The sequence below is a fragment of the Sphaerodactylus townsendi genome, linkage group LG01 (genome assembly GCF_021028975.2).
Source record: "Sphaerodactylus townsendi isolate TG3544 linkage group LG01, MPM_Stown_v2.3, whole genome shotgun sequence".
In the NCBI taxonomy this organism is placed as follows: domain Eukaryota; kingdom Metazoa; phylum Chordata; class Lepidosauria; order Squamata; family Sphaerodactylidae; genus Sphaerodactylus; species Sphaerodactylus townsendi.
The window spans coordinates 64,681,711-64,708,474 of record NC_059425.1 but is presented as its reverse complement, the minus strand read 5'-3'; the positions used below and the strand labels follow the sequence as shown (position 1 = coordinate 64,708,474).

Sequence of the window (26,764 nt, the reverse complement as noted above, 5' to 3'; positions counted from 1 at the left end):
CCGGATCGCCTTGGGGCCAGGGATCACCAGTAGGTCCGCCTCCGATGAACGGAGGGGCCTAGAAGGGCGATATAGGGAGAGACGGTCCCTTAGATATGCAGGGCCAAGGCCAAAGGACAAGACGGGCCTGCATAAAAGAGGCGAGATGAAAATCTAGCTCCAGTTAAGTTTTCCTTTACAATCCCATTGAAATTAATTCCATTGGGGCTTGCACAAAAGGACTTTCCAGTAGATTGGTCTTCAAGAGAAAACGGAGATTTGTTCCCTTATTTTGTTGCATCCAGTTTTTAGAGGCTTCCTTTCAACTGGAGAGGAGAATACCATTCTCACAGGTTTTGGGAAGCAGATCACATCTCAAAACAGGAGCTAAGATGACAGATAAATGAAGTTTCTGCTGGTAAAAAGAGGAGGGGCATTTTCAGGGTCACATTCTAGCCTTGAAATATTTGGAGCATCAGTTCTTCCTCACTTAGATTAATGTAGAGGTTCAGCTTTGAATCTGCTGTATACATTCTGATACAAACAATAATATTTCCAAAATAGTTTACTCTTACGTTAAATATTTACACAGTATTTCTAAGTTAGGCATTTAAAAAAACACTTTGAACACTGCAAAAAAAAAAGGACAGTCAAACCTAAGAATTTTTGGCTAAGAAGTTCACAGCACTTATTTATGAAGCAGAGGAAATTGTTTATATATGTTACAAGAGTAAATCCAACAGTGGAAAGTTAAATGTTAGGCTTTTTCACTGCGTTGCAGGTTTATCATAGCAATTAACCCTACAGATTTCCCCCTAAAAGAGCCAGAATGTGCCACATCCTCCTAGAGTGGAAAACCTAAATCTTTAGGGTCTTGATTTAGTTTTCTTAACCACAAATTCATGTTATGACCAGCAGGAGGCTCAGGTGTTTACATTTTATCAGTATTAATAGCAGCTCTACATAAAGCATTGATAAGCGCTTTAAATACTGAAAGAAAATACTCTGACATAGCAAGTTCTGTTACAGTTTCTCCCTGTAACCAAAATGCATTTCTTCAGCTGATCTTGAGCAAAAAGGACATGCATGCAATGACATGATTGTCAGTGGAATTAGAAAGGAGTTTGTAGCATGGGGAAGGGAAACATTTTATGTGCTCAAAGACTAAGGATTTTCCATTCAGTCACAGCTCATTATAGTAAAATAAGAAGTATCTTGTTAAGTCAGATCAAAATCCTACTTAGTCGTAATTCTATCTCCAGCAAGAGTTGGCTAGATACCACCCCTCCATTTTCTACTCAGTGGTAATGAAAAGGAAAAGGGCCATAAATTCAGCCAATCAGTGATCTTCTCACTGTCATGGAAGAACAGCCAGTCATACCCTCGTCCAAATATATAATGGTGATAATCAAAGCCTTTAATCCACTATCACCCACCACATGCACATCATCATAATCAAAATGAATCTCCAAGCCACAAGTAACAATTAGGACATAAGACAGCACTTGCAGTTCTGTCTACGTGAACATGTTGATGTGAGTGGGGACAGAAGAAATGAGTGAGGAAAAGAGATGAGGAAAATGAGGTGCACTGGGAAAGCACCAACCAGCACTGCTAGAATCTCGGGATGGCCTCAGCCCCTTGGGCAAAGAATTAAACATATATGCCACGCAAATTGGGTTGACACGGGATACTTGGAATGGGTGCTGGGGCTGCCTACTCTGACTGGAGATCTATCAAACTCTACTTCTTCTTCCTCTGTGGAGGGAGGAGTTTCAGCGCTGGCATTTGAAAGGCCTGACTGTCAAGTTTCAGTAAGGCTCACATATTTGCTCTTAAAAGTTTTCTGAAAAAATATATGGCACTAAGTGAAAAACCCGAAGGAATTTCATCCATTTAAGATTGTCCTGTTGCACAGCAAGATTTTTGAGGAGGATCCCTTCAGCTTCTCTTTCTCCTCCCCTCCATTTTTAAATATACAACTGATGAGACGCAAGTGTGTCCATGAAAGGTCGCACAAGGTTGTCTGTTGAGAAGTAGAAGATCAGGCCAAAGGTGATGGAGATAGGAAGGGCAGGTAATGCTTTTTTGAACACAGCCAGCAATAAAAGAGTTAAACACAAACCCTGCAAGGAAAAGGGAAACGGTCACAGTCTGGCTTCCTGCATAGTGTTTCCTTACAGAAAAAGCATTGTATAATACTAAATTGCACATACTGCATGAATATGGGATCAAATTACAGTTTGCTTGCTTATAATTTTAGTTTGTTTCTCTAAGCACAATGCACTCCAGAAATATAAGCAGGCAGGGATGATGTCTTCATTATAAAAACAAAAATTTCAGAGAAAGGTCAATTTGGCCTTGTGTACCTGTTTTAGAGCATTTATATGCCAGCCAGAGATAACACCTCAAGTCTAGGCAGCCAATAATGAACACAGCAAAAATCTCCACACCAGCTGCAGAATAGTAAGTTATATTCTAAATACAAGGCAAGCTGGAAAAATACCTTTCCCAAATCAGAGGCATTAGGAAGAACTGGATAAACAAATGGCTTGGGGGGGGGAGGACAGGAGGGGGCTTGCTCAGGCCTCTTCATTCCAGGCGATTGTCCAGGTCCATCCATCTTTGCCTGTCTCCCTGCTGCCCAAACCTGTCTGTCATCTGCCTGCATCCTTCCTCCAGCTCTCTTTAGAGGATGTCAAGGCTCAGTCACTGGCCACTGACCATTTGCTTCTGATACATTTTTTTAGCCTGGAGCTTAGAGCAGCAAAACGGATCTCTCCCCTTCCCTTTTATCCTCACCAGAATCCTGTGAGGTAAGGGGGCCGAGAGGCTATGACTGGTCCAAGGTCACCCAATAAGTTTTAGGACTTGCTGGGAATTGAACCCAGGTCACCATCCTAGTTCCACACTCTATTCTAGGGGGCCCAACCTTGTTGATCCGGTGGGAGTTTTTTAAATTTTAAGTACAAAAAGGTGTCACCATAGCTGGTTGATGCGAGGAGCACAGCCTACCACAAAATAGCAGCCACGGTGGCTGATGCCAGTCATGAAGCACTGGAAGTTTCCAAGCCACTGCCCTCCTTTGATGGTGGTAGCCATTTTCAAATGGGTGCGCGTGTGCCCTCAAGTCATACCAATCATGCTTCCTGGGTTCTTTGCAAACAGCTTCCTCTGTAATATATAATCTATTGTTATATAGCTGGACCAGTGACAGTACATTGACTGGCAGCATTGGCCCTTTGGGAGAGGATATGCCTTGGGTAAGAAGAGGGCATCAGGCAAAGCATTGGCTGGCACCACACTGGAGAGCACTTCTCTAAACATTGTACCACTCTGGCAACATGTCAATACATAACATGTAGATTTTACAATCCTGCTTACTATGAGGATGGCTACAAAGCAAGCCAGAGTTGTATTCCAGTCACCGCTAGCAGTGGCCGCTGCTTTCCCCACAAGTACACTGTAGAATATGAAGTCTCCAAGGCCTAACTTGACACCTCCTATTGAAAGACAAAAACAGAAGTTTGAAATCAACACACATCAGCAGAACAGAGATCACAGTATGTGGGGCAGCTCTAAGCTGGTATGCAATCTCATCTGAGGAAGAAGAAAAAAGGTTTGGATTTATACCATGCTTTTCTCAACCATAAGGAGTTTCAAAGCATCTTACAATCACCTTCCCTTTCCATCCCCACAACAGACACCTTGTGGGGTAGGTGGGGCTGAGAGAGAGAACTAGCCCAAGGTAACCCAGCAGGCTTCATGTGTATGAGTGGGGAATCAAATCTGGTTCTCCAGATTAGAGTTCACCTACTCTTAGCCACTACACCACACTGGCTCACAGGAGAGGCAGTCCTCCAGGTCACAAAGGCTATTATAGATACAAGTCAGAACGCTGAATTGGCGGACAAAATGGGACCTTGCTCAGGAGAAGTTTGTGTTGATGGGAGCCTCCTTTTACAAGTGACTATTTCTGCAGCTAGTCTGGACACTCAACCAGAGACAGTACAAATACAATTTCAGGAACCTTGAGCTGAGGGGGATCAAATGTTCTGTGTCATCACGTTTGGCTAGGGAAGGGAGGGAAAGGGAGGGAGCTAAAAGCAAACTAAAAGCCAATGAACCATCTTGGAACATAGAGTATATAGAAGCTGGCCCAGGAAACATGAAAGGCACACAGCTGCATTTTAATGGTGACAGTTGACTATACAACTTGAATCAATACAAGTCAGTTGTGATGCCTGCCAGCAAGAGGATGACTTCTCAAAGATGAGCAGCAGAGCTTAACAGATCTTGTACAACTACCATTCCGTTTAATGGAGCCTGGACAGAATCACCAAGCAAGAGGATCATTAGAACACACTCCCTTCAAGGCAAAGAGTTTCTGACTCAGACAGCACTGCCCTAAAGAACACCAGCTGCAAAAGAACATTAAAGGCTTCACTTACGTTCTTCCTCCTCTGGGTCTTCCGGGGGAGAATTGACTGAATGGTTTGCCGTTGAATTTCTCCTCTCTGGAATTTCAGGGTTGGCATATGAAGAACTCTCAGGATCCTCTCGTGCCTCAGCTGATTTGTGTGGGATTAGGCGGGGAGAGGAAGACAAAAGCCATTCAAGGTCATTCAATATTTGCCTTAATTTACTGCGTAAAAAACAAGGGTCTTTTTCAGAGGAGGAAATCTTCCTCAAACCCTTGTCTCTTCTCTCTCTAGGGGAGCCTTGCTCAATACTGATCCTCCTTCCTTGTGCTTTGTCCTGTGCAGAACTAATGCTTGATCCTTGGACTTAGACTTGATCCTTCCTTAGCCTCACATGTGCACACAGGGGAGTTCCCCTCTCCAGCCCAGTACGAGTCCAAAGATGTAATCTGAACCCCTAACCCTCTGCCAAAACAGTCCTTGGTAGAATCTTTAGAATGTTTTCCCCTAGATGTACCTTAATAAGAAAAAAGAATTGATGAGCACAGTGTCACTAATGGGTACAGGTACTTCAAAGCTGTTTCCAGACATTACAGTAGCTTGGTATTATTCTGTCTATATTATATTGTGTGTTTAGTGCCATACTTCGTAGGTTGTATGTCTGGTACTCATCTTCATGCATTGGTTTTTAGCTGCAAACTACCTTGAGTCTCAGTGAGAAAGGGGAACTATATATGAAGGAAATAAATAGAAAGTGACGTTTGGTGAGAAAATAGCTGTGGGGGGAGAGAGAAGAACTCTTTATCTCTGTCATTCTCCTCCTGAAAAAGCAGCCTCAGTATAGCACCAAACATAACACATAGTTTGAGCAGAGCTTAACAAATTTTGCACAACTCTGGTTTATTTTAAGGCATCTTGCACAAGAGACTTTCCTCCCACACAAGTGTACAGTATCTAGCCAGCAAGAGGATCACTGCAGAAGGCCGTGCACTTCAGAATACTTTCAAGGCATAGCATTTCTTTGTTAGAGGAGCACAGGTCACCTAGATCCCATGTTTGCTCAGCAGATCCTCTGTGACCCAGATCTGGTTTTGCCATTCCTACCGTCCACATCATAGCAGCTGTAGGGGAGAGATAACTCTAATCAGTAACTTGAACAACTGGGATGCAGGAACTGTTCAAAGTTTAGACAACATCCATTACCATTTCTATTGGCTTTTTAAACATCAGGAAAAAATGACCACCATGAATATCTAGGTACACTCATGAGGATGCACTTTGGATTTGAAATTTGAAGTAACAAAAATATCCATCAGAATATTTGTCCAATCCATCAATTATTAAAGTTCTCTAAGACAAAATCTCACAACAATGATTTTTCATTCTGTATAAATGTGTGCCCCCTCCAATGAACACACACATGCTCATGCACCTGTTCTTATAGAAGCTTTCTGGTTTGTTTATGGAGGTTTGTAAAAAGGTCCTTGATCAAACTATTGGGGGAGTACACAGGAATAAACACAAATGGGGTGGGTGGATTATCTGCTGCACATTCTGAACATTAGTTTTCTTCTTACAGAATACATTTTCAGCCCTGTTAGTGCTTGGCACTAGGGACATGGAAACATCTTCCTAGCCCTCTCCAAGTACACACAGCAGTACTAACATGATATAGGAAGGACCAATGCAGTTTGTTTCCTCTTCCTTCATAGCCTCTCCCAGTCCTCACTTCTCCTATGTGGTTCTTGTATTTGGTGGTTTACAGAATAGAGTCTGAAGAAGCCAAGATAAAGCTACTTCCACACCAGAAGGAGAAAACATGTTCAGGGGAGATTTGCTTCCATATACTACCCAAATCCCCAAAACTCTATCTACACTGGCCTTCCACATGCAGGACAGGCAGGGAACACAGTAAAAGAGCAGTGCAGATATGTCTGGTATTTTGTTACACAAGACAGCAAACTTCTTTTTCAGATGACTTCCTGCCTCACACTAAAAGCAAAAGAATCCCCAAGACAGGGTAACGATTTCCCACAGTGATTTCCAATGTACCAAAGGACTGTAGAATTTCCAGTAGGGAAGTACAATTCCTTTTGAAGAGACAGCTGAGCTTGGAAACTTCTACGAAAATGATTGTGGTCTCCTTTACCATTTTGCAGAATACTGATTTTTCAACTAGTGAGAGACCAGTTTTTGGCTCAGCTAAAGAAGTGCACATCCTGAACTGGGCCAGATATAATAGGAACTTGATACACAAGGCCCTCCGCAAGATAACACCAACCCTACCCCAAGACTAGTCCTGAGAAACTGAACATTTGGGGTTTATTGATATTGTTTATTCTGCTAATTAGGGGCAGGGATAAAACCTATTGAGGGCATGAGCTGGAGATTTAGTAAAAATGTTATTTTTAAAGAGTGGTTGTCAGAAACTAAATTCTGTGCTAAATGCCATATTATTTGTTTGTAGGTGAAACTGTTACATACCCAAAGCCACTGTCAGGAAAAGTATGACCTTTTTGACATCCTCCCTTTTTTTCTGATTTTGCAGTGTCATATCAAATGGATTATCTACTACTAGTCCTTGTACTGTGGTGTGGAGATAAAATACACACTCAGAAGAACTTCCTGTTTTACTCACAAGAATAAATAAGCGCAGGAAATATTGGCTCATTTCTCTCTTGTGCTGTTTCCACCAACATTCTAAGTGGCCCTTTCGGACATAAAACAGCCATCAAGTCTGGGGAGAAAGAAAAAGAAAAGTCAAACACAGGTATTTTGCATTCTTTCTGTACCCTCTTCTAGTAGGCTGTCCTTCCCAGAGTGTTTAAAAAATGTACCTACAAGAACCAGATTGTAGGGGACTTCTTGCCTGTTCTGATGATGTTATTCCTTAAGCAGCTAGGCAGCTACATGTAAAAAGTTTAAAGTCAGTCCCTTCATTAGGCAGAACAAGACAACAGATTTGGATTCTGTAGTTTTTAAATAAGAGCAACAAATGACAGTATTTATATTTTCTCCCTGCTGCAAACTCCGCTTCCCCCAACCATGAAAGAGGAGGAGCAAAAAATTACTTGCACCAATTACACAAAATTCAAGCACCTTTTAAAAAAGTAACTTGGTTTTGTGGGAAGAAGGCAGGTGTACAGTAAGAGCACTGTGGATAGGGTTGACAGCACCGGGTTGGGAAATTCCTGGAGATTATGGAGTGGAGCCTCATGAAGGCAGGGCTTAGGGGATAGAGGCAGATCTCAGCAGGATACAATACCCTACAGTTCCCCCTCAAACGTGGCCATTTTCTCCAGGAAAACAGACCCCTGTAGTCTGGAGTTCAGTGGTAATTCTAGGAGATCTCCAGGTCCTGCCTTGTGGTTGGCAACTCTAACTGTGGATGACATTGGTGCAAGAGGGCTCCATTCCTTCTCTCCAACACATGCTGAAGATCTGAAATGGAGTCTAATGTGGAACCAAAAACAGTAATGCTTTCTAAGATGTGATATAAACAATGCACCAATTCAGACTATTGCAATACTGTTGGTGAATACATTAGTTTAGGCTAGCTCAAGGGAGAGCTCTTCAGCTGCAGACATACCATAAACAGAGATAGCTCCTAGAATAACCCAGGCTGACCATTCCGGCAGGTATTTAATGAAAACCAAAGCCATCAAGGCACTGATCACGATGAGATAAGCTTGCTGGAGCTGCAAGGGCCCTTTCCAGTGGATGCAAATCATCCCCACAGCTCCGAAATTCCAAATGAGGAAGAACAAGGTAGGGTAATCCATAGCCACATTATACGTCTTGAGCACTTCACTATGGAACAAAAATCAAAAAGAGGATTAGCAAAGAATCACACAGCCAGCAAAACAGCAGCAGCCAATGATATGGAGAGAAATGTACAAGGATATGACATAACAAAGTATAAATGATGCTAGCCCTGTTTACAAGCTACAGTGAACACACATGCAACCTACAGTTGATGTTTACCTATGTGTGAAGTAAAACTCATATTACAGTCAACACAAGTACAGCTAAAAGTGTGAATGAAGCACCACATTTATGCAGGTACTGGCCTCCAGTTTCATTTAGAAACTGAATACACATTAGCTCTTCCTTACAAACAGGTGTATACATGTGCATGAAGGTTATACATGTGTTCACTGTAACAAGAAGACAGCTGCTGTACTGGAGGAGGGAAGAGTACACAACACAAGGAAGTCATTTTCAGTGGCAGTGCCATGTCCACTTAACCTACCATTCTGTTACCTGAGAGGGGTGTGGCGAGGTTGCCATTTCTACCCTAGACACAAAAGACACATGGAAAAATTGAGGTGGAGGGAGACTAGGAAGAAACACATGCCTCACCTCTCCTCGTCCTTTTCTGAACATTAAAGGTACTTTAATTTAGACGAACAAGCTATTCTTTGTTTTGTGGAGGCAAAAGCCACTTTAAACGTGTTCCAGTCTTTACCAGGGAGTCCAGTCTCCTGCTAAAAACAGCTGCATCAAGCAGCTTGCAGTTTTATGGACATGACACAAGTTGCCATTGAAGTTTGTTCAAAAACACACTCGAATCTAGCTGTTCTACTTCAACCAACACAGCTACCCTTTGAAACCAAAAGCACACTGATGCTGCAGTCCTAAACAAGCTGCATTTCTAAACCCATCAACTTCAACTGACTAAAGGTGTAACTTTACGTAGAATTGCACAGTAAAAGATGCCCTTGGCTAAATCAAGTGATCAAAATTCCTGTAGTGAAAAGCACCTTTTAGAAGCACACCTCCCTGGCGCACACAAGAGCGAAGATTCCTCATATTTAGTTTGTGAATGCAAATTCTCCACTTGCACCTCATACTATAGTAGGATTTCCACTGAACAACAGGATTTGACATGAAAGTTCTTTCTACAGTGATGAATTTTTCACACATGCAAGTCCTCACTATATGATTTTGCTAGCACCAAATGATAAAAATGCATGTGTGAACAACCCTAGACCCCAGGCACAGGTGATAGTTCCTGAAGAAATTGAGAGTTACATGGCACTTGTCCTGATTCAGCACTAGCAGTCTGAGAGCCACAAGACACATGAAGCTGCAGCTGTCTACCTAGCCCAGTATATCTAAGAGTCAGAGGGAGAAGTTCTTATACTCTAGAAGAGTGGACTACAATTCCCATCAGCCCCTGCCAGCATGGCCAATTGGGAATTGTAGTCCATAACATCTGGAGTGCCAAAGGTTCGCCACCACTGGTCTATTATGACTGCCAGCAGCTCTCCAGGACCTCTGGCACAAAAGGAATTTATGGGAAGGGACCATGGCTTAGTAGTAGGACATCTGCTTTGCATGCCAAAGATTCCAGGTTCAATCCCTGGCATCTCCAGGAAAAAGCATCAGAAAGACCCAAAGCCTCGAAGACCTTCTGCTGATCCAAGCAGATAATACTGAGTTTAATAGATCAGGAAATCATCACTGTGTAAGGCATCCATTTCATAAATCCATTTCTCAGCCTTGCAACTTGAGATCTCTTTTAAACTGCTGCTTGCCAAGGTGTTGGAGTCCCACAGTACTTTTCTGCTAACACAATAGGAGTGGAATTTCCCTCTCCCACTGCCCTCCATGTCCCTCAGGAACAGCATTCTGGGAAGATCAGCAGGTTCCAGCAGGTGAAGATGTTCCATCGTATCAATAAAAGCCCTTTCCCTTAGTAGAAGTAGAGGGATCCAACCTAGCAATTCAATGAAGGACTTTCTGAATGTAAGGCATAGTTACCTTTGAGACACAATTCTGCCTCTAAGTCTACTTAGGAGGAAATCTAGTCACAGCTTTATGGATAATCTTAATTACCAGATGGGAAAATGGAGCACAGTTGTCTTTTCTATGATCACATAGAAATGGTCATTTTATAAAATACATTAAATTGCTTGGGTTACTCATCTTTCATGACAATAGTAATTATTCATCCAGATTTTTAACAGTATATTAATAAGTTGAGGAAAGTAATGATAATTTATATGATTAAGAGAAAGCAAAAAGATGAATGGATGCCCCCTTTCCTTCTAAACGCTCCATTGTTCATGCCACGTGCAAGAGTGACCACTGATCCACACCTCTGTTAAGTCCAGGGGTAAAAGCTTAGGGACACTCATTATTAAAAATTCTGACAACTCCTTGCATAAAGCATTGTTAAAATAGATAAGCATCAGTGACTCTCACTTACCCAAGATAGATGTAGGTGAACAAGAACAGCAGCATCAGAGATGAGAGAATCAGCCAGCCATGAATGAACTGTTCAATGGAAGGATATTCTTGGTGAAGACTGTTTATTTATTGTATTTAGGTTTCTTATGAGGCTTGTTCACCATAAAATATGGCCCAAAATATTTAAGAAATTAATAAAGTTTCATAAATCAACAATCACCACAAAGCAGTAAATGAAACGGCAGAATAAAATAGGAGCATCAAACGTTTAATGAGCAACTTCAATAGGGTTTTTTTTTAAAAAAAGGAAACTATTCTAAGACTTTTTCAGCACCCGCTGTTTCGTTGTTTGTTCTCCTTTGCCTTTCTAAAGTAAGGGGCTGGTTAAACAGAGGTTTGCCAATGGATTATTAATCTGGGATGGTTTCTGGCTTTATGAGCATTAAAGCTTCCCTTCCTTCTCTTTCAAAGACCTGCCAACTGACTTCAAGGACTGCCATGGCAAGAGCACTGAAATAAAAGGAAGCTACACAATATCAACCAACTATCATAGAAAACTTTTTGCTCTGAGAGATAGGATGGGTAAAGCACAGGGGAAGAAAGAGCCTGGACAAAACATGGTTCACAATCAGAATTCATAATACCGATGTCCATCTTACTGACCTAAACCATCATGTCAGATTATTATAATCAGCACATGTAAAAAATTATAAAATCTTAAAGGCATAAGTGAAAGAACAAAAAGTATCAGTATTTTTGAAAGGGGAAAGACAGTCATTCATTATCAAGATATTAACCTCCGCAGGTATAAGTTGAGTTTTTTTCAGCACATTTTGTGCCCCTCGACTTCATACCCGAAAGTCAGATGCTGCATTCTTAAAAAAAAAAATATTTTAGGGTTTTTACTTTGTCGGCTGCCAGGGGGCACAGTTTTTAGGCTAGTGGCACCAAAATTTCAGGATATCATCAGGTGACACTCCTGATGATACTAACCAGGTTTGGTGATGTTTGGTTTAGGGGGTCCAAAGTTATGGATCCCCAAAGTGGGTGCCCCCATCCCCCATTGTTTCCAATGGGAGCTAATAGTAGATGGGGCTACATTTTGAGAGTCCATAACTTTGGACCCCTTGAACCAAACTTCACCAGACATGGGTGGTATCATCAGGAGGGTCTCCTAAAGATATTCTGAAATGTTGGTACTGCTAACATAAACATTCCTCCCCTGACCAAAAATCCAGTTTTGAAGGATTTTAACTCTTGTGTTTTAGCTTAGTTGCTGGTTGAGCTAAGGTTTTTGTACTTTTAAAGTTATTGTTGAGACCATATTGTTTTTGTTGACTCCCTTTTCCACTTACAGAGCTAGTTTACTGGTTTTCTTTGAAATAAATATTCAAAAACATTTAATCTACTGATGCCTCAATTAATGTAATTTTATTGGTATCTATTTTTATTTTTGAAATTTACCAGTAGCTGCTGCATTTCCCACCCCTGACTTATACGCGAGTCAATAAGTTTTCCCAGTTTTTTGTGGTAAAATTAGGTGCCTCGGCTTATATGCGTAGTTTTCTTTTCAGCAGCCATGACTCATTTTCCTATTGATGGTGCCTATTTTTTTTTTAAAAAAAACAGTGAATAGCCTTGCATAAAAGTTTTCTTTTCATATTTTATGGTCCTCTTCAGACTTTTCCATCCATGGCCTGCAGATATATCTTTTAGGTCCCTATTTCTACAGCTTAAATGCATTACCTCTGTTCTCTATCTCAAGCCCTGCTCTCATTTACTCAAGATGTTCTTCACCAGGACATCATCAGCTGACTTAACTGAATTAATTGCTGTCACAGGGCGGGAAACGGGAGCGCCCCAGAAGGCAGTGCTCCTGCGGCCGCATGCGCGGGAGGCTGCCGCACTGCCTTGCGCCCCAGAAGGCAGTGCGGCAGCCTTCCAGAAATCGGGACACTTTAAAAAACCCGCGGGACGTGGGACAAATTGTTTTAAGGAGGGATTGTCCTGCCAAAAGCGGGACGTCTGGTCAGCCTATCTTAGTCTGACCCTGTTCATGTTAACTTGGAAGTAATTTCCACTAATTTCAACTAGCCTTGCACCTAAGTAAGCATACACAGGACTCAAGTTTTACAGCACGATATGTAAGCAAAGTTATACCTTTTTAAACACACAGACTTCAATGGACTTAGAAAGGTATAACTTTGTTTAGGATTGAACAATTAATCTTATTATTCAACTTTACAACACTTGCTAGGTTACAATTTAAACCAAACTTTAGCCAAGGTCTGCATTTTGTTATGTGTTACAGGAAGCAAATATGTTATTACCATTCCTTCCAACTCCTTGATTAAACCTTAGAACATCTGGCTATATTCTTTGTTAAAATTCCTTGGAATATTCCCTACAGTAAAAACTAATCAGCAATAATAAGGTCACATGATCTTCCTCTTACTATCAAATCCAGCACAGGGTTGTTGTTGTTTTTTTGAAAAGTCAGTCTAAGAGCCAGAAACCCTACAACTGCTCTGTGATATTGATTACCTACAAGGCACCAGAAACTGTGACTCCTCCCAGACAAAGCCCATCAGCCACACAGCAGGACTCCCAATTTTGCGTGATAAGCGTGATATCAAGCCTCTGCTCAGCTCAGCCATATAAGGCTGATGGGCTGTGTGCAGCTCAATATATTGCTAGGTTGGGTCAGCTTGTTTAAGAACGATTTCATGCCTCAGTATAATAAAATCTCTTGACCTATTTTGGAATGAAGAGAGATTTGTTTTGTCAGCGTGTTCATGGCTCTTTGGGAAGGGGGTGGGGGAGAGTAACCCTTACAGATTTTTGCATCAATGAAACAAATTTCCAATTGACCCACATTTGTATTATTTAAAAGTCTGAGGAACACCCCCCCTCCAAAAAAAAATTAGATGTAGAAGGGCCGACTGTATTTGCCACCCACCCTGAATGTTGGCTTAACTGCTTTCAACAACAGTCATTTTATACTCCATTCCATGCTGCTGCAGTCTACAGAAAAGAAGATGCAGAGCTGGCATTTGCCCCTTTTGCCTCCTAATCACCAGGTTCACGTTCTTTCCATTTCTAAAATTCCAAGAAGCCATTTCCAAGTTGTTGAAAGCGGGGTTTGGGTACTGTACGACTAGTACGTGAATACAATTTCAGTATAACTTTCTCATGTAGCAACACAGCCAAAAAGGGAAATAGGGCAGAACAGCAGCATCTGGAGTCAAAAGATTCTGTCGGTGTAAGTAAATTTGGTTCAGCAATCAGCACACATTAATTTGGAATCTAAGTACAGAAGTTACATAATGACATTACAACAGAATTTGGGAGGTAGCACAAATAATTTTTATGAAGATGGATACGTTTTAAGAGCAGCAAGGGCTCTCTGAAAGAGCACACCACCCGACTAGTATAAACATATCTTTTCTACCCCAGGGGAAGCTTTAAAAAAACATAGAACTTCAGCTTAAATTCGGGGGAAACTTGGTTGAGGAGAGCATCTATTGAGTAAAGCTCATGACTTCACCCATGTTTCCATTTTACCCAAATCCCTCCTGTAACTAATGTTAAGTAACTGGTTAACTATGTTCCTTCAGCTGAATGACTTCCCAGCAAAGTCTGGGCTTGAGCCTGTGCACCTCCATCATGTTGAAGAGAGCATGCATGCTTTATTTTGGAGGGCTCTGTCCCACTTGAGAGTATAACGGTAGTTTTTTTCCCAGCAAACCTGGAAGTTCCCCAGGTATACTAAAATTTCCCTCTTTCTTGGGCCTGCCCCCATCATGAAGCTTACAGTATCCACTTTTGTATCAGTAGATATAATGCACAGGTCATATGAAGCATGATGCAAGAAGAAGAGTTGATTTTTATACCGTTTTTCTTTACCTTCAAGAAGTGTCAAAGCCTTCCCTTCCCCTCCCAACACCAGACACCTTGTGAGGCAGGTGAGGCTGAGAGAGTTCTGAGAGAACTATGACTATCCCAAGGTCATCCAGCAGGCTTCATGTGGAAGAGCAGGGAAACAAACCTAGTTCACCAGATTAGAGCCTGCTGCTCATATGGAGGCGTTGAGAATCAAACCTGGTTCTCCATATTACAGCCCACTGCTCTTAACCACTATATCATGCTGGCTGTGGCAAAACAGATGGCTGAACCTGCATTTGAGTCATCCAGATACTTATGCACATACATACAATATGTACATAAGGCAACCTGTGACAACTGTTATACCTGCCTTTATCCTTAATAAATTACATGGCACACACCATGTACACATAATGTACATGGCACACACCATGTACATTATATCTGTTACTTAAAACCAATAGTTAAAAGACCAAGGCCAGTCAATTAAAAACATTAATCAGTTAAGAGGCCTAGTCAGTCTTTTCATCAGTCTTACCTTGTAGCACCGATATTTATACAACAAAACCAGGAAGATTGTCATTACTACTATCACACTGATCATGATGATGGTGTTCAACACAGAGTTCAAGAGACGCTGGCCTACATTGGGTGTGTCTTCGGTAAATGGGGTATAAATCCTGGAAGAAAGTCACAACATCGCTATAAAAATGAGTAGCACTGATACACTTGCCATCCAGATAAATTTAGCCCATTAAATCGCACGACAGAGCAGCAATTATACTGAACCCAATATCCCAGGCCAAAACGGAAAATGAATAGTGATAATAGTATCTCCAAGCTCAAAACTGATGCTACCAGAAGCAGTCCTTCTCTGGCATCAGACCTTAGGGATACTATTAAAATGCAGTCGATTGCCAATTTAGGTATTCATTATTACATTTTTACCACTAGAAAGTGGTGGAAGAGGCACTTGTACTTTCTGCTTCAGGACTACATCTATCTATGCATGTGTCTTCCTTTAGTATGGAGTACCCAAGGAGGTATGTTGACGTCTCACTGTTTCCACACACATATCACAAACCCACCTCCATCATGCTACCTTTCTACTCCACCCATATTTCCACTTTATCAGAGAGGCACTAATTACCAAATCACATTACCTCCACCTCACCATAATAACAACAACAGTCATCACAGTAACATACAGATTGTTGCTGGCAATCTTCCTGAAACCCTGCTTACAATTTGCCTATAGCATGATAAACCCTGCAGCAAAGTCACTTTGTTAAACAATGAGACAACAGAGTTTCACTGAAACATTCAAAGTGGAATTATGGAAGTTGACCTTCAGCGATACAAAAGGCAGAATATGCCATGATTCATCACCGTTTGTAAGCCACTTCGAAGTTTCTCACCTAAGCCATGTACCTCATTAAGAAATATGAGCCTTCCTACGGGTGGTCTAGGCTCACACAATTAATAATGAGAAGTTTTATCTAGTACCTCTTTCAGGACACCCTCACATTTGCATAACTGAGGTCACAGTATACATGCAGCCTTCCATCTAAACAGCTCCATGTTTTGTCAATTTAATCGGCTAATATTGTTTAGCAAAAGCTATATCCAGCTCCTTCCTGATCCCATTTCAAGTTTCCCCTCACTTTCCCAAATACACAGCATCAAACTCAAGAAGGGTTTTTAAAGGGGATTACAGCCCTGAGATACAGAATATCACGTGTCTGATTTAGCACATTAGTGTTCGTCAAGGATTACTTACAGCTGACCATTCTTCTCAGTATAGAAACGCACTGACTTTATGGTTGCAACAACTACAATCATGCACAGCGTGACAGGCACAAACAGCATGATCACATGTTTTGCTCCATATTTTAAGGTCAGTTCTTCCTCTTCATTATCCAGGACAATACGTTCTTCTGGAACTCTCTCTGAGTCAGAAACATTGCCATCGGCAGCTTTGTTAGAGCTGTGACTGCTACCAGAGCGTCTTTTCTGCAAGGACAACATACAGTAGGGATTAGTTAGCTTCCACCATCCCCGGAGGTGCTCCCAGTCCATGCTTCTAATCTTTAATTCAAGAGTAATTCAAGAGTATCTCCATAGGAGGACGTCCCCATACACAGTGAACTGGGTCAGCATTTTCTCAACGGCTGCTTCTTTCCAGAAAAAGGGCAGGCCTACCTTGTGTGTGTGATGTTCAACTGCTTCAGGAGCTTGCATCCCATCATGGTAAGAAGGTACAAGGGGGCTCTCAGCTGACATTAGGGATGTCCTCTCATTGCAGGTTTCCTCCTCACTGTCAGAGTTGTTCATGAAGGTGATCATGCTCCCTCCCTCACAGAAAAGCTTATGAGGCTACATCCAAAACCCACAACACCTTGAAACAACAAGTGAGAGGAGACAGGCAGAGAAAGTAAAAAATAGTTTAATAGTGACACACCTACAACTAATGATACTGAATCTAATTTCAAGTTATCATATTCAATATGCTACAGTGACGCTACAATTGGTAGCATTCACATCTAAAATGTTGCTCTGGAACTGTACTGAGAGTAAGATTAAATGAATACAACTTTAGAGGTTTCACTTTGTAGCAAAATATGAGTTTTATTTGGTTTGACAAGCATCAGCAGGCAAGAATTATCATACAACAAGGACCCAGAGGGCAGCACAACAAACCCACTGGCTGCTTACCAGCTCCAGGACTCTGTGCCCTCTGGATCCTTGGCTTAGATCCTGTGAGAAATAGTGAAAAACCTAGAAATTGCAAAGCATTTGCAGACAAGTGTACCAGAAAGAAATAAAGGAACAGTAGCTGCTGGTGTAACATCTTTGCCTGGCCCGGAGGTGTTTATTCCTGACTTTTCATACCTAACCAAACACCAGTGGTAATCTGAACCAATGTGCGATAGATTTCTGAACTATAACAACTCTTGGCCAGTTGGTTGATGTTGGCTTTCTGGGCTGCGTGGCCATGGTCTGGTAGATCTTGCTCCTAACATTTTGCCTGCATCTGTGGCTGGCATCTTCAAGGTATCACAGAAAGAAGTGACACAAAAAATTGGGACTTCTTAGAGCAATTTTGAGGTGACTTGAGCATTAAAAAACTTAAGGGCTAGGGGAAGAAAAGAATGGCCGCAGATGTAGAAGAAGTACTAGTGCAGAAAAACTATTAGATGTGGCTAGGAGTGCAGCCTTCCTTATAACCATGAGAAGTTATAAAAAAATAAGAGGCCAAGATACTTATAGCACTTAACCTGTTCAATTTGGATAATGTTCACTGCCCAATTGAACTTCTTTAGGCACCTAGAGAAGACCAGTACCTTGTTTTTTTCATAATTAATTACCAGTCTATTGGATTCATAGTAGTCCACGCAGCACTTCATTAAACATCTAAGGCCAACTCTGGAATGGGAGAGTAAAACAGCATCATCTGCATAGAGCAGAATCGATACAGGAGATGTACCCAATTTCAAAACATGACTATTCACTACTGAAAGAGCAGAGGGGAGATTACTCAAAAAGAAGTTGGGCCAGAATGCAGCCCTGTTTGACTGCTTTGGAAATGGAAATACTATCAGACAAAAGGCCTTCTTGGGAACACTTAATCCAGCAACAGTTAAGAAGAGAAGTTTGGCATCAATGTTAAGGGCAGCCAGTTCTGCTCAGAGTAATGCTCTGGGCACAGAATCAAAAGCTGCCTTTAAATCAATAAAGGAAGCATAGAGTTTATTGTTTGCATTAGGGGTGTATTTACTGACTAAGTGTGACAGCACCAAAGCGTGGTCCAAGGGCGATTTCCCTTTACAAAAGCTTATTTGTTCAGTCCCCACTGCACAAGAGTGGAGCAGCCACGACTGGAGTTTCTTCAGTAATAATTTGGCATAGATCACCGAAAGTAGACTGATAGGGCGGAAATTGGCAGTCTCTGAGGGATTCCCTTTTTTATAGATGGAAATCACGGTCGCAGACAGCCAAGTCTTGGGAAACATACCTGAGTTATTTGCTTGGGTAAAAACAGTAGCCAGGATAGGGGCCCACCAGTCAATATGGAATTTCAAAATCTCTGGAACTGTAATATCAAGACCAGGGACTTTCCTTCCTTTCAGATCCTCTAGCAGCTCAGACACTTCTTGTGTCAAGACAGAGGGCCAGCTAGGTAAACCTGAGGGGGTAGACAGAGGAAGCCCGTTACTTAAAATGTCATCTTTTAAAAGTTTGCTAAAATAATTGTGTCAAATATCAGGGGTAATACAAGTAGGGGTAGGTGGCTTTCTTCAATTAAAGTTGTTCAACACAGCCCAGAGTAGATTGGAGTTATTGGTAGTTAGTGCTAAATGAAGGTGTTCCCGTTGAGTGTTGACATGTTCCATATGTTTCTCTCTCATTAACAGTGAAGTTTGTTCCTACACTGTATTAATTGGTCGAGGAGACCCAGAGTTCCAGAATCCCTAGAGCTCCAATTTAAGGAGTGAATTTGACTGTTACGCTGTAAGCACTCTCTGTCAAACCAGGATGTTCCCTTTCTGTTTTTGCTCAGTTCCCCCACAATGGGCGTCGAAAAACCATCCACAATTTGTTTAAGTTGGGCTTCAAACTTAGTCAGAGGCGTACCTAGGTAAACTGGCGCCCGGGGACAAAACCTGAGTTTGGTGCCCCCCCCCGCCCGGCGTATGGTGGCGTACCCTCCCCCACCATGACCAAACAATGATTTTTTTGTACCCGCTCACAAAACACCTCCCACTCCCATCAAAAAATACATGGCTCTATCCCCCCCAACTCTTTTCCTAATTTCCTAATCACAACAACCCTATGAGGTAGGTTGTTAGCCTGAGAAACAACTCCAAGCCAATGCAAGTCGGTATTAAGCATGTATTAAGCAAGTTGGTATTAAGCAAATCACCCCCAGGAAAACATTTACCAAACAAATGTCAGCATCATCTCTCACAAAACACGTCCAGTGCAAGCCACCCCCAAACAACATCACTTTCAATGGTGTTTAAACTAGGGAGCTCAGATTCTTCTTTTAAATCTTCTTTTAAATTTTTGGTGTTTTTTCGGCCTGCAGGGAGCACATTTTTAAAGCTAGCGGCATCATGATTTCAGGGCATCATCCAGAGACTGCCCTGATGATACCACCTGAGTTTGGTGATGTTTGGTTCAGGGGCAGCAAAGTTATGGATGCCCAAATGGAATGCCCCCATCCCCATTGTTTTCAATGGGAGCTAAACTGAGATGGGGGTTACCCATTTGAGGGACAATAACTTTGGTCCTCCTGAACCTAACTTCACCAAACTTGGGTGGCATCATAAGAATAGTTAACAGATGATACCCTGAAAATTTGGTGTCACTAGCTTTAAAAATACATCCCTTCCAGGCAACCCAAGAAATTAGCCCAAGATTCTTTGTTTTGCAGTGACTTTGCTCCATTGTAGCTAATGAGGAATTTCTGAGGCAGGCTGCACATTTTTGAAGATAGAGGCACCAGATTTTCAAGGTGGCTCCAGGAAGCCCTCCTGGTAATAGCATCCAGGCTTAGAGACCTTTGCTTCTGAGTTTCCAATTTTATGGGCCCCCAAAAGGCTTATTTTGTTTCCCTGCTCCTGCACATGAAGCCTGCTGGATGAGCTCTCTCAGAACTTCTCAGTGCCCCCACCCACCCCCAAAAGCAAAGCTCACCAAGCTTGGATGCTAAAGTTTGCCTGTGATGGCCGAATGCTGTGGGCATCAGGTTCACCTTCAACTCGGTGCCCACAGCATTTTCCTCTTCCACACACATTTTAGCAAATTTGGCTGGTTCCTTTCAGGAGACTCACACCAGCAGCTACAGGAAATGCCCCCACCCAGAGCAAGATTCCTACCACAGTGCCTCCTGTTGAAACCTCTACCACAGAGCCATCTGGGCATAACAGAAAGCCCCATTGAAGTCTATGGTGGCTGCACATTTTTGAAGATAGAGGCACCAGACTTTCAAGGTGGCTCCAAGAGGTCTTGAGTAATAGCATCCAAGCTTGGTGAGCTTTGCTTCTGGAGTGGGGTGGGGGAGCTGAGAGAGTTCTGAGAGAACTCAGCCCACAGGCTTTCATGTGCAGGAGCGGGGAAACAAAACAAGCCTTTTGGGGGCCCATAAAATTGAACCCCCAGAAACAAAGGTCTCCAAACCTGGATGCTATTACCAGGAGGCCCTCCTGGAGCCACCCTGAAAGTCTGGTGCCTCTATCTTCAAAAATGTGCAGCCTGCCTACACACTCAGAAATTCCCCATTGGCTACAATGGAGCAAAGTCACTGCAAAACAAAGAATCTTGGGCTAATTTCTTGGGGTGCCTGGAAAGTGTGTATTTTTAACGCTAGTGACACCAAATTTTCAGGGTATCATCTGTTAACTATTCTTATGATGCCACCCAAGTTTGGTGAAGTTAGGTTCAGGGGGACCAAAGTTATGGTCCCTCAAATGGGTAGCCCCCATCTCAGGTTAGCTCCCATTGAAAACAATGGGGATGGGGGCACCCCCTTTGGGGGTCCATAACTTTGCTGCCCCTGAACCAAACATCACCAAATTGGGGTGGTATCATCAGGACAGTCTCTGGATGCTACCCTGAAATCATGGTGCCGCTAGCCTTAAAAATGCGCCCCCTGCAGGCCGGAAAGTGAAAAAACACTTAAAAATGTAAAAACGCACAAACGAGCCTGAAATGTTGCCGCCCCCCACGTGACCAAATGGGGGCGCCCGGGGACATAGGGTACCCCCTGTCCCTAGGCAGGAATGCCACTGAACCTAGTGATTGTCTCCTGGGGGGAATCTGCAGTGAGTTTGAGATTGGCTAGACGAGGGGGACTAAGTACATTTTCAGTGGCTGAGGCTAACTTAGGTGATCAGACTAGTCTGGGTAGTGGTTTGCTACCACATTATCACCCTCCAAGTATGACAAAACAAGTCTGAGGGAAAGATGATCACCCAGCAAAAGTTCTCCAATCTGAAAAAATAAAGCAGATTATCTTAAATTCAGATAAATTAGGAGATAATCAACATGAGCCATGAGGTGAAACAAAAGTGAAATCTTGACAATGGGCATAAGCCAGTTAAGAGTCCCTTATTTTGTTTAAGACTTTGCTGTGCTGAAACCTAGTCTGCTTCTCTGTCTACTAGCTGCACCAGTTATACCTCTTAGTTGCCTGAACACAGACAGCCTGAATGGAAACAGAGAAATGAGTAATAATAATGGAAACCAGTGATGGTTTCTGACCCTTGGAGCCTGGCATGGGTCCACTATCATCAGCACTTTTACACCTCCTAGTTTTCTATGGTAACTATTTGCAGCTGCCTCACTTCTTCTAATATCTACTTTCCCCTACCTGCTTCAAAGGCGGCACCTAATGCATGGCTTCTCAAATGTGAACCATGAAGGACCATCAGTGTCACTTCTGAGAAGTCATGCTTGTATTAGAGATCATATCATAGAATTGTGCTTTGAGATAGAAAAAAGAAGCATAAAATAAAATGCTTCATACCTTAGATGGAGAGTGTGGAACCTGGGCTCTCAGAAAGGCATAATATAATATATTGTACTGTATAATATTTTATGTTTTAACACCATAAACATACACAATTCCTTTTTTAAAGTTAAAAAAAGAAAAATTCAGACTTATTCTCTGGTGCGAAGGGAGAGCCAAAAAAATTTACACAGATTTCCAGATTGTGGGGGGTTCTGCACCCCTAACCCCAGCAACGTGGAAGGGATAACTGTAAATGATGATTTAAATCAATTTAAATCAAATCCATCCTGGCTGCACATTTACAATCCTAATTGTAAGAAAAGGGATGACTTTGAATGATAGTCTGGCAAGGTCTTTGAAGGTGAGTAAAAGGCTGGAAAATCAGGCTTAAAACAAACATGCTTTTGTGAAAGGAGGCATTTTAAAGGAAACTAAATAATAGTGCTGTCTCATTTATGAAAGGACAGCCCCAGGGCAGTCTCTTGCAGAACACACAAAACATAATTGTGCAGCTTTGTATTTGATCTCCAGTTGAACACTGGATGGTCACATTCCAAAGTTTCCTCTCAGTAAAGCAAGATCATCCCCCCTGCTCCACAAACATACATAAACTTCACTGAGAACTCGAGGTGGGCAAAAGAGATTTCAAAATACAAATGGTTTAATCCTTATAAAAAAGTACTTTCTACACAGACCGAAACTTTGTTTAATGCCCCCCCACCAATCAAGTGGTTTGAGCCAGTCATTGCCATATGCACATCTCTTCACACTAGGATTATTGCAACAGACCTGGGCATCAGGGGAGGCTGAGAACAAATGATAAGTTTGTTGTTAGGTTTGCAGGGGACAAGAGAGAAGCCCTGTGGTATACACTTCCGGCAGTCACCTTTGCTCAAACTCTGTTGCTAGAGATGAAGAATGAGTGTGACCAGATGCAACAGTATATACAATTTCTGAAAAGAAAATTCAACTTCTGCCTGAAGGAGACTCTGCTGATATTATACGGAGCACCTGTCACAGAGACAGTGTGCAGATGCATCGACTCCAGATCCAGTCCTAATGGATGGGTAACATGGACAGCAATTCAGGAAATCCTGCTGTTGCCAAGATGTGGCCCCCATGCTCCACAGAGGTCTCCTTCATAGCAGATGCTACTGCTTCCTTCAATCAAGCTTGCTGGTTACATTTCTCTCCAGGAAGCAGAAAGGGCAGAGAAGACACTGCAGAGAGATAATTGCCTGGATACCACTGCATGCTCACTCATGTTGCTTCCTTGATTGGGCGGCAGGGTCCCTACTGCTTCTAGGGGTACAGTAATCGCGATTAAGCTCCTCTCCAACAGATTCTTTGAGAACTACAAAGGAAAAGTAGGATTGCTGAGCGGGTGCATTTCGCTACAGCTGCCTATGAAGCCAATACCATAAACTGGGGTTAGAGATGACCAGAGAATCATGAGAAAGAAGCATTCAGACTTCTCTTACTCCTTCCCTAGGCTCCCAACACATCAGGCATCAAGACAAATTCCTAAATTATCTCTGGGATCAATTGATCTGGGATCAACATCTGCCTCTTGGAAATATCTGCTGATATACTTGGAACATACCACATGCATATGACACTGCTGCTGAGGTGCTTTGATACAGGGGACTGATCTCAACAGATGTCCTGAGGCTGTCCTAGATGCAGTAAATTTTAAGATGTTTCCATTAAGTTGTTCTAAACTGCAATAATCTTGTTTCCCCTTTAGTTTTTTAAAGCTAGCTTTTACTCTGCTTTCTTTAAGCTGAATAGAGCTGCCATCAGATTAGCATTTCCTCAATATTCTGCATTTAAAAGTTATACTTTTTGTCATAAAGTCACAGCTGATCTATGGTGACCCCATAAGATTTTCAAGGAACGAGACATTCAGAGATGGTTTGCCATGCCCTGCCTCTGCATCACATCCCTGGCATTCCTTGGAGGTTGACCATCCAAATACTTGCCAGGGTCGAGACAAGTGTATAACAGGCCCAAGGACGTTTCCATAGAAGAGTGGGGAATTTGAACATGGGGTTCCCAAGGCCTACTCTAACACCTCAACCACTAGACCATGCTGGTTCTCTAAAATTATATTTTAGCCCATAAAATAAAGACTACGATAGCAGGGTGTGCACACACTTTGAATTAAACATTAAAAACAGGAAAAAGTTGTGTACAAAAAGCTTAGCTTTCCCTGCAGAGGTCTGTAATTTACTTGTGTATAAACCCCCTCCCCAAATACACAGGCATGCCTTTTCTTAGCAAAGAATCACTACAAAACGTGAAAGACAAAAAACAGAATGCAAAACTAACAGGGAATGAAAGAATGAAGCTTGACACAAAATATTTAATTGCATCAACCAATATATTAACTGTATCAAGCTAGACAACTAGAGCTCTATATTTGTGCTTGAGTAGCTTCAACAGAATTAAAAATCACTGGAAGGAGACTTCGTTGCCAGTGATTAAAAAAAAACATTTTTGTTCTGATGCTATCTTTGGTCAAACACGTTTTGCAGGGTTTTGAAACAATGCAACCCCCCCCCCCCAGGCTGTCCACCACAGGGCGAACATTCCATTGTGCATTGTGCATTCTTTCAAGGAACTACTATCTATATTCAGCATTAAGACACAAAGGTAAGGGAAAGGTACCTCAGCAGAAACTTGCTGGAGAGCACAGATGCGTATGTTATACAACATTTGTTAATTATTCTACTCTGTTGTACTAGCAGAAATCTGCATGGGGACTAGCACAGTCCCATGGGAATCCAAGCACATCAGTTCAGTCCACCCTATCCTCAGTCTGAAGGAACTCCAACATTCTGCCATAGACAATAAGTGTTTAATACATCACCATATTGCGGTTATTACAGAATTAGATACCCTCAGGTGCTGAAGGCTTCAGCCCGCATTGCCACTCACCTCTCCACAGGTTCAACTATGATATACAGCATGCACATCACTATCTCATTCTCCACATAAGACTTTTTTCACTTGCATAACCCTTGGCAACCCATTTCCCTAAAACTGTACCCCTATATTAGCAAACCCATTACTTCTCTTTTTTTGCATACCCCCAATTGCTCTGATCTAGAAGATATTATCACAGGTGTTTGGTTTTGCACTTCTAAAAACTGTAAGTTTGTGTCTGAAGAGATAACATGTCTCTTCTTCACAGTAAAAAAAATGTTACAAAATAAACATACAGAGTTGCTTAGCAAACCTTTGTAACAGACTCAGACCCTTGTCTCTTAAGCGCTATGTTTCAAGAAGTTCAATTAATAGAAAATTGTTTGGAGTGGAATATATCTACACATGAAGCTAAGTGTGAGGAGGGAGGGGCAAGAAGAAAAAATGAAAGTGAAACCTTTTGAGCAGAACAGTTAACAAGTCTTGGGAGTTTTGTGTTTATAGCCTGAGGTTTATCATGTGATTCTCTTCCTGCAGGAGAAAATCTATAATGAGAGAAAATAATAAAAGACACGCAGTTTGGGAATATTTTACTTATGGGTACGGCAAGCAAAAACTTCCAATTAAAAAATGACAGGCTTGGTAGCCCAAATGAACCAGAGATAGCTCACCCTGCAATAATGCCATACTTACTTATCTATGTATTTCTAATAATAAAACCAAATCAGTAATTTAAAAATATATTTAAATCTAGTCTCACAGGCTTGTGATTTAAATCAATTTGATTTAAATCACATTCACTCTGAACATGTCCAAGGACTTCAATGATGTGTTATACCCTTGGGCACCAAAGTATATCATGTAATTACTGATCAGTATTTGCAATCTCATAAATTGGATTTTGATACAAACCAAAATGTGTATTGTGTATTCAAGTCTCTTTCACCAACTGCTGAATCTTGATTACACATTACAAACTTCTGGGTGACTTCTCTGCAAAAGAATTAGCATTTAGACCGCCCAAGAGCAGAGAGTAATTTGATCATAAACATGGGCTCAAGCCACAAAAGCCAATCACACTTTCCACAGGACATCTAAATGCCAGGAATCTACAGCCGGGAAATGTGGCTGCCACAGGAAGACGAAAGTTAAGTTCACATTTCGAATGTTCTGGGATCCCATATGGTAGACTCTACATCACAATCTGCTTTGCCCCCACATCCTACACACATTTGGGGCTACAAAGGAATAAACTAGCAGCCTACAACGAATTTCCCGCTTCCTCAGCTATAAAACAATAAAAACCGATCAGGGAAGTGCTGCTCAAATTGTCTTTTAGCAGTCAGAGCAAAGCTGGCAGCCCTTCCGAGCTATGCTGCGAGAAGCGGCTGGCTGATCAGAGCATCATTTCTAAAAAGAGGAAGCCTTCGCATCTGGCATGATCGACTCCCCCAAAACAGGCCCAGAGACAGATCCGGAGACGGATCCACACCCTATTCCCAGACAAGGGAACTTCCGTGCTAGGGCACCCCTTTCCCCACTGATATGTCTCTTAGCACGGCCTGGATGAGTTGCCTGCACCCCTTCCCGCCGATCCGCCTGCGGGAATAAAATCCCTTCTCACAGGAAGCCGGTAGCAGAAGGACAGCTTCTCTTTCCGGACCGCGTAGACAACCGCGTGCAAATCTTACCAGGCTCAGTCCGGCGCGGTCCCAACAGATCACTCCGAGCGAGGCTGCTGCTGCACCCGCCCCAACTCCAAGGCACGAGTTTCAGGGCTTGTTTACCAACCCCCCTCCCCCCTTTCACTAAACCCCGGTAACTCTCCGCCCCTCATTGG

At 42.2% G+C, this 26,764-nt stretch overlaps 1 protein-coding gene across 3 annotated transcripts; it reads right to left on the bottom strand.

Annotated features, from left to right (window-relative positions):
• Positions 1-26,712, bottom strand: PSEN2 (presenilin 2). Of its 3 annotated transcripts, XM_048508117.1 has the most exons (13): positions 26,616-26,673; positions 25,382-25,469; positions 18,496-18,666; positions 16,683-16,878; positions 16,261-16,493; positions 15,019-15,160; positions 10,615-10,682; positions 7,990-8,210; positions 7,039-7,137; positions 5,444-5,521; positions 4,431-4,550; positions 3,364-3,482; positions 1-2,105 (listed from the first exon to the last, which is right to left on the bottom strand). In XM_048508117.1, exons 4-13 carry the CDS (start codon positions 16,824-16,826, stop codon positions 1,950-1,952), a joined length of 1,380 nt encoding a protein of 459 aa, XP_048364074.1. In that variant the 5' UTR covers positions 16,827-16,878; positions 18,496-18,666; positions 25,382-25,469; positions 26,616-26,673; the 3' UTR covers positions 1-1,949. The 3 variants fall into 3 exon arrangements, with proteins under 3 accessions (XP_048364074.1, XP_048364164.1, XP_048364240.1); XM_048508207.1 differs by lacking the exon at positions 25,382-25,469 and having other exon boundaries at positions 26,616-26,712; XM_048508283.1 differs by lacking the exons at positions 18,496-18,666; positions 25,382-25,469 and having other exon boundaries at positions 26,616-26,711.
• Positions 26,713-26,764: the final 52 nt, after the last annotated feature.